This window comes from Aotus nancymaae, unplaced genomic scaffold (genome assembly GCF_030222135.1).
Source record: "Aotus nancymaae isolate 86718 unplaced genomic scaffold, 86718_ANA_hifiasm-v0.15.2.pri h1tg000041l, whole genome shotgun sequence".
Lineage (NCBI taxonomy): Eukaryota > Metazoa > Chordata > Mammalia > Primates > Aotidae > Aotus > Aotus nancymaae.
The window spans coordinates 29,850,358-29,870,100 of NW_026988455.1; the positions used below are offsets into that span (position 1 = coordinate 29,850,358).

The 19,743-nt window shown below is 36.4% G+C and overlaps 1 protein-coding gene across 2 annotated transcripts in view; it reads left to right on the forward strand.

The window, feature by feature from the left end:
* UBQLN1 (ubiquilin 1) overlaps window positions 1-19,743 on the forward strand; it is a 47,096-nt gene that overhangs the window by 12,318 nt on the left and 15,035 nt on the right. For both annotated transcript variants that reach the window (XM_012472138.3, XM_012472139.3), the window contains exons 2-6: window positions 8,254-8,405; window positions 10,992-11,107; window positions 15,013-15,275; window positions 16,116-16,274; window positions 16,449-16,683. In XM_012472138.3, coding sequence (XP_012327561.2) covers window positions 8,254-8,405; window positions 10,992-11,107; window positions 15,013-15,275; window positions 16,116-16,274; window positions 16,449-16,683 — 925 coding nt within the window. The remainder of the gene's footprint in view (window positions 1-8,253; window positions 8,406-10,991; window positions 11,108-15,012; window positions 15,276-16,115; window positions 16,275-16,448; window positions 16,684-19,743) is intronic.

Below are 19,743 nucleotides of genomic sequence, written 5' to 3' on the forward strand. Positions count from 1 at the left end.
TTTTGAGATAGGAAAGCATGAACCTTGGAATTGGATAAATCTGATTTTGGGTAAGAAGCTTTAATCATCTCAGCCTCACTGGCTACATTTTTAACATTTCATGTAATGCCTGCTTCAGTAGATTGTTTGGAAGATTTTGTGACATCATATACATAGATTACCTGACTCAGAGTTTATATGATTTACTTATATTGATTTCTTTCCCCACAACCTTTCGTTCACCAATGAATTGAGTTTTAAGTTTTTGCAATAGCATGTGAATAGTAAAACATTTAGTTTGTTGTTCTTGGTCAGATTTAGATCAGAATCTAAAAAATAAATTTTATAAACAATACACTGTAGCATTTTTGGCTGCAGTGCCTCTTATATATGTTACATATTCAGTGTAGCTGTTTCTCATACTTTGCATCCTTGTATAAGGGTTATGCAGTGTTTTAAATAAGGCTACTAACTTTAAGGTTAAACATCAGACTCTTGGAGAGTGATAACTGACAGAACTATGTATATGGATGATTTATGGACACGTTTTCAAATGATATTAGCAATATTGAGTAAGGAGCTAATTCAAAAATAGACTCTTGAAAGATCTCTGCCTTAAAATACTGAAATAGCAAAGATTTGAATACAGAATTCAGACAACTATTTAGAGAATTCTTGCTAAATGCTGTTAATATGTGATTCTGCTGGAAATGAAATTTTGTATGTTTTATCTTCAGAGCTAAAATAAATTTTACTTTTGGATAGGTTAATTCCCACTCCCCAGGATGTTTAATAGGGTGAGATAGAAAAGGTTGTTTAAAAGCAAGTTTGGATTTTGTAATCTTTGTAAAGGGTGACAATGTTGCTTTTAAAGTCGGATTAACTCCATTTTAAGAGTGTTTACAATTTAGAGCTTATCCTTGCATAATTAGATTAGCAATATTGGAATGTCTTAGTGAGTGAATTGTGTCCAGGCAATTTCCATAGATCTCTTAATTATCTCATCAGCCTTGCAGAGTATCTGTTCCTGATGAAGAAACCAAGGCTTAGAGACAGGTAGCATCCTCCAGGTCACACAACTAGTATGCAGTAAAACCAAAATTTGAATTCAGGCCTACATGTTTCAAAAATATTCTTTCCTAACCTTGATTTTCCTCTCTTCCCTCCATGTGTGTGTCTCATTTTCTTCCCCAAAACAGTTGAGAACAGGGACTAAGCAAAGTCAGCCCTGAACAGCTGATTGCTACCATAAAAGTTGGTCCACTAAATCTTACACATTTTCATTTCAGGACAGCATTTCACATTCTTTGCCCATTCTATTTGATATGATTTTCTAAATTATTTGCTGCTTCTTCCTCAGATTAAAAATAGAAAATTTTGGGGAGAAAGAAGGTATGCTTTCAAAATAAGAACTGACAGTCTGGTTAAAAAAAAAAAAAAGGCAGATGCAGAATACCTTGAGAGTCTGAAACAGTTAACACTATATTGCAGAACAGCAGTTGATATTCACACCAGTAACTCAGCATAATCAAAACGTTAAAATTACATTCAGTAGAATGGAAAACAATTTTGTTGCTCACATGGGGGTAACGTTAGCTGGAGAATCCACTCGTGTAACACCTGGCTTTTGGATGATGTTGAAAAAACGATGGGCTACTGAAAGTTGTTTGGTTCATGCTGTATTCATTTTGAAATCATTAAACTGCTTTCTCAAAGTTCATTAGAATTTTGATTCTTAATGGTTGTTGAGAAAGAGTTTAGTAATTCTCAGCTTTCTACTCTCTGGCCTGTAGTTATTGTAGGTTATCAGTGCAAGACCAGAGTTGGATGTACATTTGTAGGAAATATGGATCCTTTGAGGCCCATTCTATCATGTATCTTGTATTTTGAGTTAATAGTGACCACATAGGCTTAAAGACAAAAATAAATTAATCTATGTAATCTTTTTAATGGAAATCACAAAAATTTTTCTTTTATGGTTCTGGCTATTTCCTAGATGAAAATATTTGTTAATTATTATTATCTTGAAACGGAGTTTCGCTCTTTTCGCCCAGGCTGGAGTGCATTGGCAAGATCTTGGTTCACCACAACCTTGGCCTCCTAGGTTCAAGCGATTCTCCTGCCTCAGCCTCCTGAGTAGCTGGGATTACAGGCATTTGCCACCATGCCCAGCTAATTTTGTATTTTTAGTAGAGACGGGTTTCTCCATGTTGGTTAGGCTGGTCTCAAACTTTCGACCTCAGGTGATCTGCCTACCTTGGCCTCCCAAAGTACTGGGATTACAGGCGTGAGCCACCATGCCTGGCTGAAAATATTTTATGTAATCGTAATAAATTTTGTTTTTCTGCAGAGGAAAAGTGTCAGTGAGCTACCTCTGTCTAAACAGCTTTGAGATTTTCTAAGATTGCTAATTAAGTTTTTCTATGCCTGTACTGTTTAGCTTCTGATTTTTCCTGTTGTAAATAGATTAAAAGACATGGAAGTTATGTTAGAGATAAACTTTCTAGAAATTTTGAAGACAGTGTAAACTGAAAACTATTTTTCTTTTTTAGGGAGTAGAGTAGAAGTTTAAAGATATTTGAAGTATGTACAGAATTTTTAGCTGTAGGACAAATTCCATTTAGATATAAACATGACATTATTTAACTTGATTTAATTTTCTAAAATATAGTTTATTTGGAAAAGTGTACCTACCATATCTGGCATGGTACAATTAAACTTAAGATTCATCTACTTTTGTTGCAAATGGAATGGCAGACAGCAGCTGAACTTTAAATTGTTTATCTCTTGATTTTTGCTTGCTTGTTCCAAGTTTCATATAATTTTTACTCAGAACAAATCAATATAACAGTAGTCTTCTACTGATATCTTAATTAGGTGACATTGGTTGTTTGTAATTTGAAATTTATTTTTATAAGAACTGAATTATAAATGGTAGTCACATTATGCAGTTCTCTGTAGTTCCCTAGAACTGTACTGTATGCTATCTCCATTTTTAACATGTTTTCCAACTTTCAGCATGAAGTGCCATAAATTCGTTTGTACTTTAAGCCTAAGATGCCCCTCTAGAACCAAGAGTCCCATGAGATTGGAGGATCCCAGTATCTGTGACATTAATTGTTAACAGCACTGTAATTTTGTGAGTTAATGTGATTTCTCACATGTCTGCCAGGACTTTGGTTTGGTTTCTTGAAGTTTGGTTGTAAAGAGTGAATGTGAAAATATGTTTGTGGTGCCAGGTACAGCATAGCTGTATAATAAAATGATAGAAGTAATTTTTGAAGGCATACTGTGTCTTACTCTTCTGCATCTGGGACACTGTAGAGAAGCTCTTAGTCTGTCCAGAAAGCCCTGATTATCCTCCAAGTACTGATACTGACAACTCATGGTTAGGAGGACTTCTGTCTTTAAATATTACCAGAGGTTCAACTGAGCTATATTCAGTGCTGTTCCATTAGTTTTTGAGATTACAGCTGTTTTGGATATCAGATTTTAACTGTCTCTGCCACATATGATGTTAATGGATGACCATCTTTTGTCCTTGGGTTGTCATTTTCATGTCTTATATCCAGTCTGGTCTGCTACCTAAAACTGATCTCTCTTCGTGCCATTTCCTTTCAGTTGACCTGCTCAAGATGAGGCATATATATATATATTTTTTGAGATGGGAGTCCTGCTTTGTCCTCTAGGCTGGACTGCAGTGGCACGATTTCGGCTCACTGCAACCTCTGCCTCCCAGGTTCAAGTGATTCTTGTATTTCAGCCTCCTGAGTAGCTGGGGTTACAGGGATGTGTACCATGTTACCTGGCTAATTTTTGTATTTTTAGTAGGGATGGGGTTTCACTGGCCAGGCTGGTCTTGAATTCCTAACTTCAGGTGATCACCTGCCTTGGCCTCCCAAAGTGCTGGGATTACAGACGTGAGCCACTGCGCCCAGCCCCAGTGAGGCATTCTTTAGCTTTGGGAAAGGGAATCATTGAAATTGAAATAGGAGAACTGGCTACCTGTGTTTCGACTTCCTGCTGTTTCTGTTCTTTTTTTGTCAGACAGGGTCTGGTTCTGTTGCCCAGGCTGGAGTACCGTGGCACCATCATAGCTCACTGCAGCCTCTAACTCCTGGGCTCAAGCAGTCCTCCCATGTTGGCCTCCCAAAGTGCTGAAATTACAGGCATGAACCACCATGTCCAGCCCCTGCTGCAGCTTAAAAGTTCACAGTCAACTTTTAAAACTATTTTTATTAAAGTACAGCGTAGAAGAATACATATATCATAAATGTACAGGTCCATGTTTTAGTCTAAAGGCCAAGAAAGTAGAACATGATACCAACTCCCAAGAAGTCACTTGCAAACTTCCCTAAGATAACCACTGATCTCACTTTGGACACCATGGATTTTGTCCCCAACACAAAACTTCTTAAAAAAACACAAAACTTCATAAAAATACAATCAGATAATTTATCTTCATTGTGATTGGCTTTTTTGCTCTGTGTTGAGGTATCCTTGATGATATGTGGCAGTAGTTCATTTGCTGTCATTGGGTGTAATCTATTAAATGAATATACTACAGTTCATTCTATAGTTGAGGGACATTTGAGTTTTCAGTTTTTGGCTAATACAAGTAATACTGGTTTGAATGTTCTTGAATGTGTTTTTTGATGTATTTGTTATGGACATGTAATTTGTCATGTAATCTGTTAAATAGTGGAATTGTTGGGTCATAGGGTAAGCACATATTCGGCTTCTGTTGCAAAATACTTTTCCAAAATGTACTGATTTATTTATACTTGTACCCACAGCGTATGTGATTTCCAGTTGCTCTGCATCCTCTGCAACACTCTTAACAATCTTAAATTGAACCATTCAGTACATTTGTCACTGGTTTTAATTTAAAATTACCTGATTATTAGTGAAGATGAGCACTTTTTCCTGTGTTGTTTGCCATTTAAGTGAAAACAATTTCATTTTTGTGAAATTCCTGTTTAAATTTCTTGGCCGTTTTTCAGTTGGGTTGTGTTTTTTGGTGGTTTGTAGACATTTAAGAAATCTGGATTTGAGCTGTGTTGGTTGTGTTGCAAATTTTCTCTTTTTATTCTGCTAATGATAGTTCAGTATATGATGCCCCTTTAAAAAAATGGTTAGGTCTTTTTGTGTCCCACTTAGGTAATCTTTTCCAATTGAACAACACTTGCTTTCTCATTGTCTTTTTGGTAGTTTAATTGCATGTGGTCACAGAGTACAACTTGGTAAGATTTAAATTTTTTGAAATATGTTGACTTACTTTATGGCCCAGCATAGAGAGTCTAATTTAGTAAAGGCACTTAGAAAGAATGCTTAGTCCATATTTGTTGGGTTTGGTGGTCTGTGTATGCTCAGTTAGGTCATATGTTAATTGTTAATATCTTTTCTATTTTTACTAATTCATTTTTGCCCATTTAGTCTGTCAGTTTCTCTGAGATAAATGTATTACATTGTTTATAATAGCCAAAAGGTAGAAACAACCCAAATGCCCATCACCTGATGAGTGAATACACAAAATAGGTTGTATATCCATAAAATGGAATACTATTTGGCCATAGAAAGGGATGAGGTAGTGACACATGGATGAATCTTGAAAACATGCCAAGTATAAGAAGCTAGTCACAAAGACCATATGTTATAATATTGCGTTTATATGAAATATTAGTATGGAGACAAAGTATAAATTACTGATTTCTTATTGTTGGAAATGATGAGGCACAGGTAGGTAATAGCTAAGGGTATAGGTTTTAATGAAAATGTTCTGAAATTGACTGTAACACGTATCTGTGAATACTCTAGAAACCATTGAATTTTATACTTTAAATGAGTGAATTATGTGATATGAGTTCTGTCTCTGTAAAGCTTAAAAGATCCTGTTGTTTTTGTGGCTATTTGAAAAGATGTAAGAATAGATGCATGTCTTTAATCTAGCATCTTACCTTCAAATCCTAAAATACGATAAAATGCTACATAATTGGATAAGTTCAATAATTAAGTCATTTATATTTCAGATATTAAGGGATATCAAAGATTTTGGAAAGGATTTCTGAGTTTAAGGTTAAGAAACACAAATCTAGATTAACCCTCTCATTTTACATATGAAAAATACAGTTAGTCTGTATTTTTTTTGAAGGTTTGTCTTTGAAGTCAAATTTAGGTTTGAATCCTAAATACTAGTTTATTAGCTGTGTCACTTGGGGAAAGGGAGACATCTGTAACCTCTTTTTCTACATCTGAGATAGGATTAGAAACTATCTTCCTCAAAATTTTGAGTACTTTTAGCTACCATTTATTGACTACTGCCTATATACCTGATGTTTGCATTTACATACATTTAAGCCTTACAAACCATTGTTCTGCCATTCATAAATAATAATATTATTATTTGGATAGCTACCAAAGGGAAAAATGAGATGTCTAACAATGGGAAGATAGTTAAATTTGACCTGTTTCTAGATACAGAATATCATGCAAATGGTGTTCTACAAAGATTTTCTCTTAGTTACTTGAAAGTTGCTTGCCTTAAATAAAAGGATTATATATCATGTGATTTCAAATAGTGGAAAGAAAATGCAGATGGAAAGTTTCAAAATATTTACTGTAGTACAATTTTGTGTTACTTTTATTTTTTATTTTTTTGTATTTTTCAGAATGTTAGCAATGTGTATGGGAGTTGACAAAGGTAAAATAGATTTTTAAAAAATCAGTTGTTTACATTGGCTGTTGTAACTTGGTTATGGAAAATTTTATTCATACACAAATGTAGAGTGTTATGAACTTTCATGCACCTCTCTCTGATTTTCAACGATATATAGCTTATCATGTTTTTTATATATGCCTTCCCTTCCTTGTCCCCACAAGATTTTTTAAATCTCAGACATTCTATCATTTAATGTCTCTCCATTTATTGTGACAACTAGAACAATGCCCCTATATATTTTCAAAACACCTTTCTTGGCAGCAGTGTCCTCATCTGTTGAGACCCATTGCTGTGGGGCAGTAGGGAAGAGTGGTTTGAAGATGTGATTCTTTTATAAATTTGGACTGATTGCCTGAGCCAGTCTTTTAATGTAGATTCCTGGGCCCACTCTGAAGTTTTCCTATTTGGACAGTCTGGTAAAGCCTAAGCATACTGGTGATTTTGGTAAAGATCTGAGAAATAGTATAAATTTTTCTTTATAGCATGATGCTCTTTTCTCTTGTCTGGTTTTATATGTCTGGTCCCTGGAAAGCCTTTCTTCAGGTTTTATCGGCTACTTTATAATCTTTCTTTAATCTTCACTTATGGAAAGCCTTCTCTAACTGCCCTCTATACTTCCTTTGGACTTCATGGTTTTACTTGACTCTTGGTCTGTTCACCTTCAGGGAAAGAGTTATGTCTTTTATCTTTGATTTTCCATAGTACTGCTTGTTAATAAATATTGAATAAAATAAGTGGGAAGGATGGTTAGTATAATACAGATTAAATATACCTTATCCAAAACACTTGGGACCAGAAGGGTCTCACATTTCAGATTTTTTTTTTAAATTTTGGAATATTTGCATTATATACTTGTTCAGCATTCCTAATTTGAAAATCCGAAGTTTGAAATGCTCCAATGAGCATTTCCTTAGAGTGTCTTGGATACTCAAAAAGTTTTGGATATTAGTGCAGTTCAGATTTTGGGTATTTGCATTAGAGATACTCCCACCTGTCTCCTGCCGCCCCACCGCCTTAGCCAAGAGTATGAGGTTGGCAACTAGAAAGAAAGGAACAGGACTGAAGATAGAAGTCTGAGGAATAAATTATTTTGGATGTGGTAAGAACTAATTGTGGCTTGGTCTCATTGACATAAAAAGAGTAAGGATATTGTTTGGCCTTAGCAGAGGATCAAATATGGGATATGTGCACCTATAATAAGACCTTTGTGTTAGAGATGAAGTGATACTCATTTCTTACTAAGATCAAGATACTGACACAAAAAGGATGCATCTCTATATTGTTTGAATTGGGGATTTTTTGTTTTGTTTTGTTTTTAGGGACAGGATCTTGCTCTGTCACCCAGGCTCTGGAGTGCAGTGGTGTGATCATAGCTTACTGCAGCCTTGAACTCCTGGGCTTAGGCAGTCCTCCTGCCTTAGCCTCCTGGAACACTGTAATTACAGTGTTTGAATTGTAGTGTCTGTAGTAGGGATCTCTATAAGGTACTTCTAGAAACTAGACTGTAGGGGGCTGTGCAAATGACTGTAATACATACTCATTTTATTTTTATTTAGTTTAAGGAAGAAATCTCTAAACGTTTTAAATCGCATACTGACCAACTTGTGTTGATATTTGCTGGAAAAATTTTGAAAGATCAAGATACCTTGAGTCAGCATGGGATTCATGATGGACTTACTGTTCACCTTGTCATCAAAACACAAAACAGGTATGGTTTTGGAAGATGTACAGCTTTAAAGTGTGGATAAATGTTCATACTTCTAAAAATAACTAGTGTTGGCTGTAAATGACCTTCCCTGTCATTAATATTTGAATAGTTAAAATTCATTCTTTGCTGTCAATAACAATTTTTTAAAAAAAGTGATTGGATGTTAACGTTTACATAATTGTCAGATAACCATTTAATATTTTACAAGGTTCATTGGTATTTAGTTATTATATCTAAATTATTTGCATTAGAACAGCAAGTTTTTAGCTTTTCTTTTAGATTTAAGGAAATTTTTAGACAAAGATCATTAGTGACTTATCTCCTTAGTAAATCACAAATTGATAATCATATTTCATTAAGTGTAAGGAATTTTTTTTTTCTTAAAGCGACAGAGTCATGCCATGTTGCCCAGGTTGGGCTCAAGTGATGCTCCCATGTCAGCCTAGGACTGTAGGTGCATGCCACAGTGTCCAGCTGGTGTCATCAGTTTTAAAGAAATACCTTTGTATATCACTAAGAAAGAATGCTGCTAACTGAATTGATGTTTTCTTGTCACTTAAAATGTTTATTTTGTACTTACTGAATGAGCTCCTTTAGGACTTACGTGGGTATTGAATTTTATCATAGCACTCTTGTATAACGTGCAAAGACTTAGTTGTCAGTGTCCATATTTTTTCATACAGTATCAAACTCTGTTCTATCAAGAGTGCTGGTGGTGTAGCATTTCTTAAAAGAGCTCTCCAGTATTTTCTCCAGGATTTTCTTCCAAGCCATTAACACTCATTTTGTAAGTTTTTATGCTGGTTTTCACTAACAACAAATACTTGCTTTACTGATGGAAAATAGTTCCTCTTTCTGTGCTATTCTGAATACTCGATAACTTCTGTCAGTGCCAATTAATGGTGTAATGTTTCTGAAGACACTTAATGTGGTAATTAAGCCCATTATGTATGATACAGCAGTGTACCCAGGCATTCATCTGAAGTCATGTAGACTGTGTGCAGGCATATAGTTGATGCCTGACTGTCAGCAATTGTAAGACACATCCTGATTTCAGAGATGTTAAAATGGAAAATGTATGCCTTAGCTAAATTCAGGGAAGGAAACAATGAGTGAGGTTCAAAACTCTTACCTGGTATCATATGGAAGTGTTTTTTATCTCCTTTTTTTTTTTTTGAGATGGAATTTTGTTCTTGTTTCCCAGGCTGGAGTGCAGTGGTGCGATCTCAGCTCACTGCAACCTCTGCTTCTGGGTTAAAGCGATTCTCTTGCCTCAGCCTCCTGAGTAGCTGGGATTACAGGCATGCATTACCACACCCAGCCTAATTTTGTATTTTTATTAGACATGGGGTTTCACTATGTTGGCCAGGCTGGTCGCGAACTCCTGACCTCAGGTGATCCGCCCCCCTTGGCCTCCCAAAGTGCTGGGATTACAGGTGTGAGGCACTTTGCCTGGCCTGTTTCCTTTTAGAGATAATATTAAGTAATAATCAGGCCAGGTACGGTGGCTCATGCCTGTAATCTGAGCACTTTGGGAGGCTGAGGCGGGCGGCTCACCTGAGGTCAGGAGTTTCAGAGCAGCCTGGTCAACATGTGAAACACCATCTCTCCTAAAAATACAAAACATAGCCCGGTGCAGTGGCACATGCCTGTAGTCCCACCTACTTGGGATGCTGAGGCAGGAGAATCGCTTGAACCCAGAGGCAGAGGTTACAGTGAGCCAAGATCACACCACTGCACTTCCAGCTTGGGCTACAGCAGGACTCTGTCTTTAAAAAAAAAAAAAAAAAAAAGGTAATAATTATTATTCATATTGATTTGTTGGCCTTCTTTTGGTGAAGTCTCTTGCTTTGTATTGTTTTCAAGAATTTCAAGGGTCTGAGTAAAACTGGCTCATAACCCTCAAGAACTAGAAGGGGATAGATTAAAAAAAGCCTTTTTTTTTCCCCCGTGAGACAGAGTTTTGCTCTGTCACCCAGGCTAGAGTGCAGTGGCATAATCTTGGCTCACCTTAACCTCTGCCTCTGGGTTCAAGCGAGTCTCCTGTCTCAGCCTCCCAAGTAGCTGGGACTACAGGCATACGCCACTGTACCGGGCTATTTTTTGTATTTTTAGTAGAGATGATGTTTCACCATGTTGACCAGGCTGCTCTGGAACTCCTGACCTCAGGTGATCCGCCTGCCTCGGCCTCCCAAAGTGCTCAGATTACAGGCATGAACCATCGTGCCAGCCAAGATAAAAAAGTTTTTTACATAGTCAAGCTATGCGGGTATAACTGGTCATCAACTTTCCTCTTACGAGGTCTCCCTCTCTTACATAAGCAATATGATTGAAACTAATGAAAAATTTATGTATGTTATACTCAAAGAGGAGGGGCAGTTGCAGCATATTTTGTATTTTGTAGGATTTTATTGTATTTTATTTTGTATTTTTTTCCCTAACGCTTTGTTTTCTCAGGCTTTTTACTAAATGATAATTTGAGTTGGTCTGAGAGTTTACTCTTTATTTCTAGATATCAGGATTTCAGTGGTTCTTTTAAAAATAATCAGTTCTACTGCTTACTCTGTGATTAATTATTTTCCCTAGGCCTCAGGATCATTCAGCTCAGCAAACAAATAGCACTGGAAGCAATGTTACTACATCATCAGCTCCTAATAGTAACTCCACATCTGGTTCTGCTACTAGCAACCCTTTTGCTTTAGGTAAGTGTCTTCAGTCATTCCAATAAGGGATGGGAAAACATATTTCTTTCCCTTCTTGGGTAGTTTCAGATAAAATGAAAAAATAAAACATGTCACTTTAACAACAAAAATTAAAAAAGATAACTTATATAGTCCTATAATTGTAGCTATTAAGGAATTAGTTTGGGATATGGTTGTTCTTACATTTAATAAGTGGTCAATAATTGGCACCTTTCTTTTTAATAATGAAAGAGATGTAGAGTTTGTATACCTGATCTGACTACCACATAATTTAGTATGAGTAAGATTAGCTAATTATCAATCATAATCCAGCGCCCTTGAATAATAATTTTCTCATTTGTAAAAGGAAGGGATCAGACTGTATTAGTTATTTTGTAACTGTCCTGAACACATGGAAGTGCTGGGGTCTGGTAAGCCAGCCCAGCTTAAAACTGCTTTTGCTTTTCTTACATTAATTTTTTTTTTTAAGAGATGCAGGATCTTGCTCAGACACTGAGGCTGAAGTACAGTGGTGCCATCACAGCTCACTGCAACCTCAAACTCCTGGCCCTTGGTGTCCCTAAATGCTGGAATTACAGATGTGAGCCACTGTGCCTGGCCTATATTAAATTTATATATTGAGGTTCTGTGGAAAATTTTTTTGAGAATAAAAATATTCTGAAGCTAAACAGAAGTTGAACTAGATAGATAAATGCTCAGTGCCTCTTTTGATTCTTGTATGACTAGTATAGCACCTTGAAATGGAGTATTTTATGTGCAGTTTTTACATATCAAGGATCATACCTTTTATCCCTCCCATAAGATTAATTCAGTTGTGCTATGCCAAATATATGTTAGAGACATTTAAGGCATGGCATAGGATGAAATAACTTAGTGTTCAGACCTATGAAAGATGTCGTTGAAATCTTAGAGGATTTTAGTTATTTTGTCGGAGGCTACACAACCCCCAAATCCCTTCATTTCTAGTGTCATTCCCACCCCTCCTTCTATCTCTGCAGCTTTCTCTATCAATTAATCCCTTTATCCTATATTTTCAGCTTTTCTTTTCTGCTGGCTGGTCTTGTTAAAGTCTGTCCCGTTGTAAAAGGCACAGATTCCAACTACTACCTTTTTTTGCTTGCTTCTCAGCTATCTGTTTTCTGTCTATATTTTCCTTTCAGTAAGTTCACTGAATTCTGTTTTTTGCATCTGTCACTTCACTAAAAATTCCTGGATAAGGTTGCCATTGACCTTTTAGCTTGCAAAATTTAGTGGACACTTTAGATTTTAAATCAGTCTGAATGTTTACAAATATACTTGAAAATTTCTTCCTTTAACTCCTATGATACTGTTTTTTTTTTCTGATTACCTTTCTGCTGAATTTTTTTCTGTCTCATTTGTAGATTCCTTTTTTCCCTTTCTTATGTTGATATTATTCACCAGAGTTCTGCCTTGACTTTCTTTTCTTCTTTTCTTTCTGAGTGACATTACCCTATTATTATATCCTGATGACTCGCAAAATCTGTACCTCAGTCCACAGCACTCCTGGACTCCATTCCTTGTATTCAACTCTCTTCGATGTTACCTGATGTTCTCTAAGTAATTCAGCCTGTGTCTCCTCTGGAAACAGAAAAACAAGAAAACACATGCAAAACGGTATTATCTGCTCTTAAAACTGCTGCCTTTCCTCCACTGAGTCTCTTCATCTATGACCTCTTCTCTATCCCACCCCATGTAATTAGTTCTTATTGCCACTGCCTTGATGCAGGCCTTCAGTTTTTTTCATCTCTAATGTTTCCTCTGATTGTTTCCATTGAGCTATTCAAATAACAGCTTATGTGACTGTTTTGCTTAAAATCCTCTTAAATCTCTTGAAAGATTTTCAAGATTTAGCCCTTATCTACCTCTCCCTCGCCATTTCTTACCCATCTTAGTCAACAGTTACATTGGTCATGATAGGCTGTCCTTTGATAATAGCCAAACTCAGTGGCTTATTACAACAAAGCTTCATTTCTTCCTGTTTTTCTGCATGCTACATACTTTTCACTGTTCTGTTAGGTGCCCATCCATATAGTCCCTCAGAGACTCAAGCTAATGAAAGTCATTTTTCATTCTGCTATCTTATAGCTCTACTACTTGGAACACGGCAGAAGAGACAGCTAAAGGGTCTTAAGTTGACGTGCTATACTTTGGCCAGAGTGGCACATATAATTTCTTGTAGTCCTTTAGCATTTCACATAGGCCTGTCCAAGCAGAAAAGAAATATAAGACTGCAAAATGAAATGTTTGGTGAGCACTGCTATCTGCCATTCTAGTTAGTCATACTGAAGTTTTTGTGGTTTCAAGGATGCATTAATACATTTATCTTGTGCTTTTTGTATATGGTGTTAATTGTGCCTAGTATTTAGTACCCCTCCTAACCTTCTCCACTTTTCCTTGCCAACATATTCGTGCTCCAAACTCATTGTCATCCCTTTTTCTGAAAGCCATTCCAATTAGGTTATTTTACCATAGTATCCTGTGAATATTCTTTACTGAAGTACTTAACATCTGTGTAGGCATTTATTTTCTTGTCTGTCTTTCCCACGAGATTGAGTTCTGAGGATGTCTTTCTTGTTGCCTTATTCTCTATATGTATGTAGCACAGTCACTGGCATATATAAAAAGTACTCAGTAAGTGAGGAATAAATGTATTTGGTTGGTTATGAATTTTACTAAGTAAACACTTTGTGATAAGCACTTAATCACTCTGTTGCTCCATTAGGTTTCTCCTTGATTTAATTCTTACAAAGAGAAATCTATTTCCAGGTATTCCCTGGCTTTCTCCCTCCTCGATTGGCAGTATCAGCCCTCTTGTACTCAGAGTTTGTAGGTGAATTCAACTTCCTGTTAATAAAACTTAAACTAGTCTTGTGGAGAGATTATTAGAAGTATAGTCTGGTGTGTGTATTATTCTTCCTTTAACTGGCATATTCTGGAGTGTTTTCTCTGACACCAGCCAATTGTCCAATACCAGCTCCATGCCCAATATTCAGTTTCATTTCTGATACTACCTACCTGTAGTTAGTATCCAATCTCACAAGTTAGCAGACTCAATCCTGCAAGACTGCCCCTACTTCAGATACTAGTCACAAGTTCTAGGCCACCTGTACTTCCAACTGACCAGCTCTAAATTGGGGGTTTGCATGACTCCCTCCTCAGATTCAGTAATTTGCTAGAATGGCACCTAGAACTCAAGAAAACATGTTACCTGTTTATTATAAAGGCTACAACTCAGAAACAGACAAATGCTTGGAAGAGAATTATTAATGTTGGGGGATGGAAGTTGGGTTTAAAGGTTCCAGGTCCCTTCAGGGCACAACCCTCCTAACATTCAGCTGTGCTTTTCATTCTGAATTTTCTTAATCTTACTGTTCAAGAGTTTGCATAGAGTTCTGCCTCTTGCTCCCTCCCCCTACTTTCTTGGTGGGTGGGGCTGAAAGTTTCAGCCCTTTAATCACTTTGTCTTTCTGGTGACCAGCCATTTCTGAGGCTATCCAGAGGCCAAAGTCACTTTATTAGCATAATGGTCAAACAGGGCTTGTAATGAATAATAAAAGATACTCTTGTCACTCAGAAAATTCCAAAGGTTTTAGTAACTGAGTAATCAAGGAGAAAGACCAAATATATTTATATATTATACTATATGCATGAAAATAAATTTTGTCAATTTTATTACTTTAATAACCAAAGTGTAAATTTTTGGCCAATTTCAATTATAGGAATTAAATGTTAGTAATAATATTCTATTTGTTTTTAAATGATTTCTTGTACTAGACTATTGAGTCCACTAATACTTTTTTTGCAACTTCATATTTTTAGCACGTTCATGTTAATGATAAATTTTCTGACTTTGATTTGTATGGTTTTGCCCTTTATCCTCTTAGGTGGCCTTGGAGGACTTGCAGGTCTGAGTAGCTTGGGTTTGAATACTACCAACTTCTCTGAACTACAGAGCCAGATGCAGCGACAACTTTTGTCTAACCCTGAAATGATGGTCCAGATCATGGAAAATCCCTTTGTTCAGAGCATGCTCTCAAATCCAGACCTGATGAGACAATTAATTATGGCCAATCCACAAATGCAGCAGTTGATACAGAGAAATCCAGAAATTAGTCATATGCTGAATAATCCAGATATAATGAGACAAGTATGTGGAAAGTTCTTTCAGTTTGTTTAGCTAAAAAGTTATATATTTGTTATTTAATTTTCTATGGGAAGAGATTGTCCTATATGTACAGTTAAGCTAAAGAGAGAAATACTGGTCTTTGTATAGGAAAACTAAGCAGAGCACTAATTTGGCTATTTTGAACTCTGAATTTTCTGTTGCATTTGAAAGTTCTTTGTAAATAGTTTATTTTGAAGGCTTAAGAATCAAAAAGTCCAATGCTGGCGATGGGAAATTCACTCATAACAAAGTGCTTCCTTATGTTATTTGAATGCTAAGTTGCTTTTTTGAGGTGAAATATACCAGTAATTATTTAAAATAATCTCCTGACTTGTGTATTTAATACAAAATTACAACAGCTTTGAAGCTTTAATTGGTTTTTGTGATTCTAGAATCAGACAACACCTTATTTTATAAAATAGAGTGTTTCCATTAGCTGAACAGAAGTGGTTGGCTTTATAGGCAGAAAATGGCTGAAGAAGGCAAAAACTGGAAGAAAAAGCTGATTGGTCATTTCACAGTTACTTTCCTAATAGGGTTAAAATGGAGGGAACTTTCTTATTATGGTGACTTATGTTGACTGCAGCTTACTATGGCTTTGGAGGGGAAACTGGCCCTTTTCATAGTTCACTTTGATTAAATGGCACTTAGCACACATGGCTCCATTTTAGTTTGGTCTGGTCTCCTGGGGCATAGTGCAGGAGGCTGGTCCAAAGCAATGGCCTCCCATAAACTTTGTTTAATGGCAGTTAATAGTTAAAAGTAATTCATGTGTATTTCAATGCGTTTTTTTTTTCTTTTTTTTGGAAATCTTTTTCTTAGACGTTGGAACTTGCCAGGAATCCAGCAATGATGCAGGAAATGATGAGAAACCAGGACCGAGCCTTGAGCAACCTAGAAAGTATTCCAGGGGGATATAATGCTTTAAGGCGCATGTACACAGATATTCAGGAACCAATGCTGAGTGCTGCACAAGAGCAGGTGATCCACTGGCTCTAAGGTTCAGGCCGAGGAGTAGCTTCTGTTTTAACACAAATATGTGTGTGATTGAGGGTAGCTTTTATATGAGGAATGTGGTTTTCAGTTTTTAAAAAGTTTTGTATATGACTTAAAACAAAAGCTCATTCTTTGTGATTTCTGTGTCTTCTATTACAGTTTGGTGGTAATCCGTTTGCTTCCTTGGTGAGCAATACATCTTCAGGTGAAGGTAGTCAACCTTCCCGTACAGAAAACAGAGATCCATTACCCAATCCATGGGCTCCACAGACTTCCCAGAGTTCATCAGCTTCCAGTGGCACCGTCAGCACTGTGGGTGGCACTACTGGTAGTGTTGCCAGTGGCACTGCTGGGCAGAGTACTACTGTGCCAAATTTGGTACCTGGAGTAGGAGGTACGTTTATAACGACTCAAACTTTTTTCTTTGTTGTCCTCACTTACATAGTTAAAACATTGATTATACTCTTTTCTTTGTGCTTTTTTGTGTATGTATGGTGAGTATGGTGAGTACCTTTTATACTGTCTTTTCATGTTGCATTTTGTTGTTGTTGTTTTGAGACAGAATTCCACTCTTGTTGCCCAGGCTGGAGTGCAGTGGCATGATCTGGGCTCACTGCAACCTCCGCCTCCCAGGTTCAAGCAATTCTCCTGCCTCAGCCTTCTGAGTAGCTGGGATTACAGGCATGTGCCACCATGCCTGGCTAATTTTGTATTTTAAGTAGAGATGGGGTTTCTCCTTGTTGGTCAGGCTGGTCTTGAACTCTTGACCTCAGGTGATCCACCTGCCTCAGCCTCCCAAAGTGCTGGGATTACAGGCGTGAGCCACCATACCTGGTCACATTTTGGTTTTTAAAGGAAGCTTTAAATGTAGAGAGAACACTTAGTTACCTGTGTAGTTGTTATTAGAACACGTTTGCTGGCTTTAGCCTGGTTTTTTATTTTAGATCAGTAGATTGTCAAACATCAGTCTTGAGGTCAAGGCTAAACTGGCTGCATCAGAGCACCTGCCAGGTACATTTAAAATCAAATCCCAGATCTTACCCTCAGACTTTGTGGAGCCGAATCTTTCATAGTGGGGTTAAGCTCTGTGTTTGTGTAAAGCAGATTCTCATATGTGAACAGGTTAGAAATTTACTTTTGTCCACTCTTCTGTAGACTGGACTCAGTAAATAGATGTCTTCCTTTCAACTATTCAGATACCACGTCAGTGTTTTGTCCATGAATTAGAATTAGGTCCAAGATCATTAGCCACAGTGACAGTTTCAGTCCTAATACTTGGCATATAAGTAGGAAGAAATGGAGGCGTGGGAGCACTTACTTCCCTAAGATGAGACAGACTGGATATGTTTTAAAGGATTCCTGTACTTCGGCAGAGGAAGTGGAAAGATGAGGTGCTGGATGAAGAATTTTTAAAAATTCATTGCTGAAAGAAGAATCAGAATGAGAAAAGTAATTAATGATCACAGTTACATATTCTTTTTAGAATACAATGGATATTTTGAGATTTATGCATATAATATAGGTTTTGTAAAAACTGAAGGAATACCATTTTTAAATCAATAAAAATATTCTGTATTCTACTTAATCCTTACTTGATACTTACTAACAATCTTTTGAGAGGGTTGCATCGTTCTTAACTTTAAAGGATATAGAGCAAGCAAAGATTTAATCATATTTCTTCACTGGTTAAGCTGTTGTTTTCTTTCCCCTTACCATGGTTGCCTACAGTAATAACTTATGTCTAAAAAACCAAAAATCAGTTTTGCAACCTTTTACTCAGACATTTAATTTAATGATTTGATGCTTTAACATTTCATGTTAATATTTCCATCAAGGGGAAACAAGAAATAGCAAGAATGAACTTAGTCTGCTGGCCTATCATATTGCTAGCATATTTGTACAGTATTGGTTCTCACTCAGCTGTGACATTTGATACATATATGCACACATATGCATGTAAAGATGAAATTCTTGACTCTTCTTTGGTCCTATAAGCACTTACTCTAGAATGTAATGAAGTGTTAGAGCAGGAGTTGACAGATTTTTTATGTGAAGGGTCAGATAATACTTTAGACGTTGCTGGCCAAGAGGCAAAATGGAGAAAATTACATGAAAAGACAAATTTTCACACATTTTTTAATTGACAAAATAAAAAATTTGATAATAGTTACAATATTTTCCTCATATCTACTGATAAGAGGAATGGGACTTTGTTGTGGGGGATAACATTTTGCTTAATTGGGATTCAGTGTTCTGCTTACAAAAATTGCGAAGTTTATCTGTTAATACTGGTAGGTAATGAGACTTGACTGACTTTATTCAAAATTCGTACTCATTCCAAAAGCATTTGATTTGATTTTAATAACATTTTCATCAGTTTGGAAGGCATTTATAGAGTTTTTAGCATGCCATTACATTTAGATTAATCAGAGTGAAGGTTTAGTAGCTCCTCAGTTGCACAGTTAAGTGAATTTTGAAATGTGAATTGCCTTTACACTTGCATTGAGGTCTGAAAAAATGTTGCTAGTGGTATGAGCTCAAAAGTAAATCTGCAAATTTGTGGTAATGGAAGTCTTGTTTCTTATGATTCTTTTTTTTTTGACAGTGCAGGAAGTATGTAAAGCAGCTTGACATTGCCTGTGAGTCAAACAATTTCAGTTTTCAAAGTGACTTTATTATAGTATGATCACACATAAAAATTTGGTGATCACACACCAACATTTAAATCTTTGGCATGAGCTAATAAAATAATGCAATAAAACTACCTCTGCTAAGCCACCGTCAACCTTCTGTGTGGTTAGACATGTCAGAATATTGAGCTATTGTTAATGAAAATTCATGAAGTTGACTATGGTTAAGTTCACAGGAGTGAACAATGCTTCTCATTAATACTCCTGGTTCAGGGAGGCGGAGGTTGCGATGAGCCGAGATCGCGCCATTGCACTCCAGCCTGGGCAACAAGAGCGAAACTCCGTCTCAAAAAACAAAAAAAAAAATACTCCTGGTTCAGTAACATGATAGATAAAAATATGTTCCAGAGTACCTACTGATGCATAAGACAGTGAATAACTATAGTCTTTAAATACCTTTCATTTTTATATGATTTGAAAATGTATCCAACTAAATCCTTTTAATTCTGCACATTTTTGCTGCCATGAGATGTAACACATCTTAGCAGATTCTACTTCAAGTTGTACCAGATTCTTACTTCTCAACTTCTTTGAAAATAGTCTTGCCCTGGTTGTTCCATTCAGACTATTATTTATAGAGCTAATTTTTCAGTCACTTCAGACTTACCATTGTCTCTTCACACAACTGGGTAGTATCAGTAACATCTGTTGGCTTATCAAGAAGTATAAAACAGCACTCAAAATCATTTGCATTGTTTTTAAATTGAATATTGATATCCTTAACTCTGAGGAAAACTATTCTTCCTGAGAGCTTAGTAGACTTC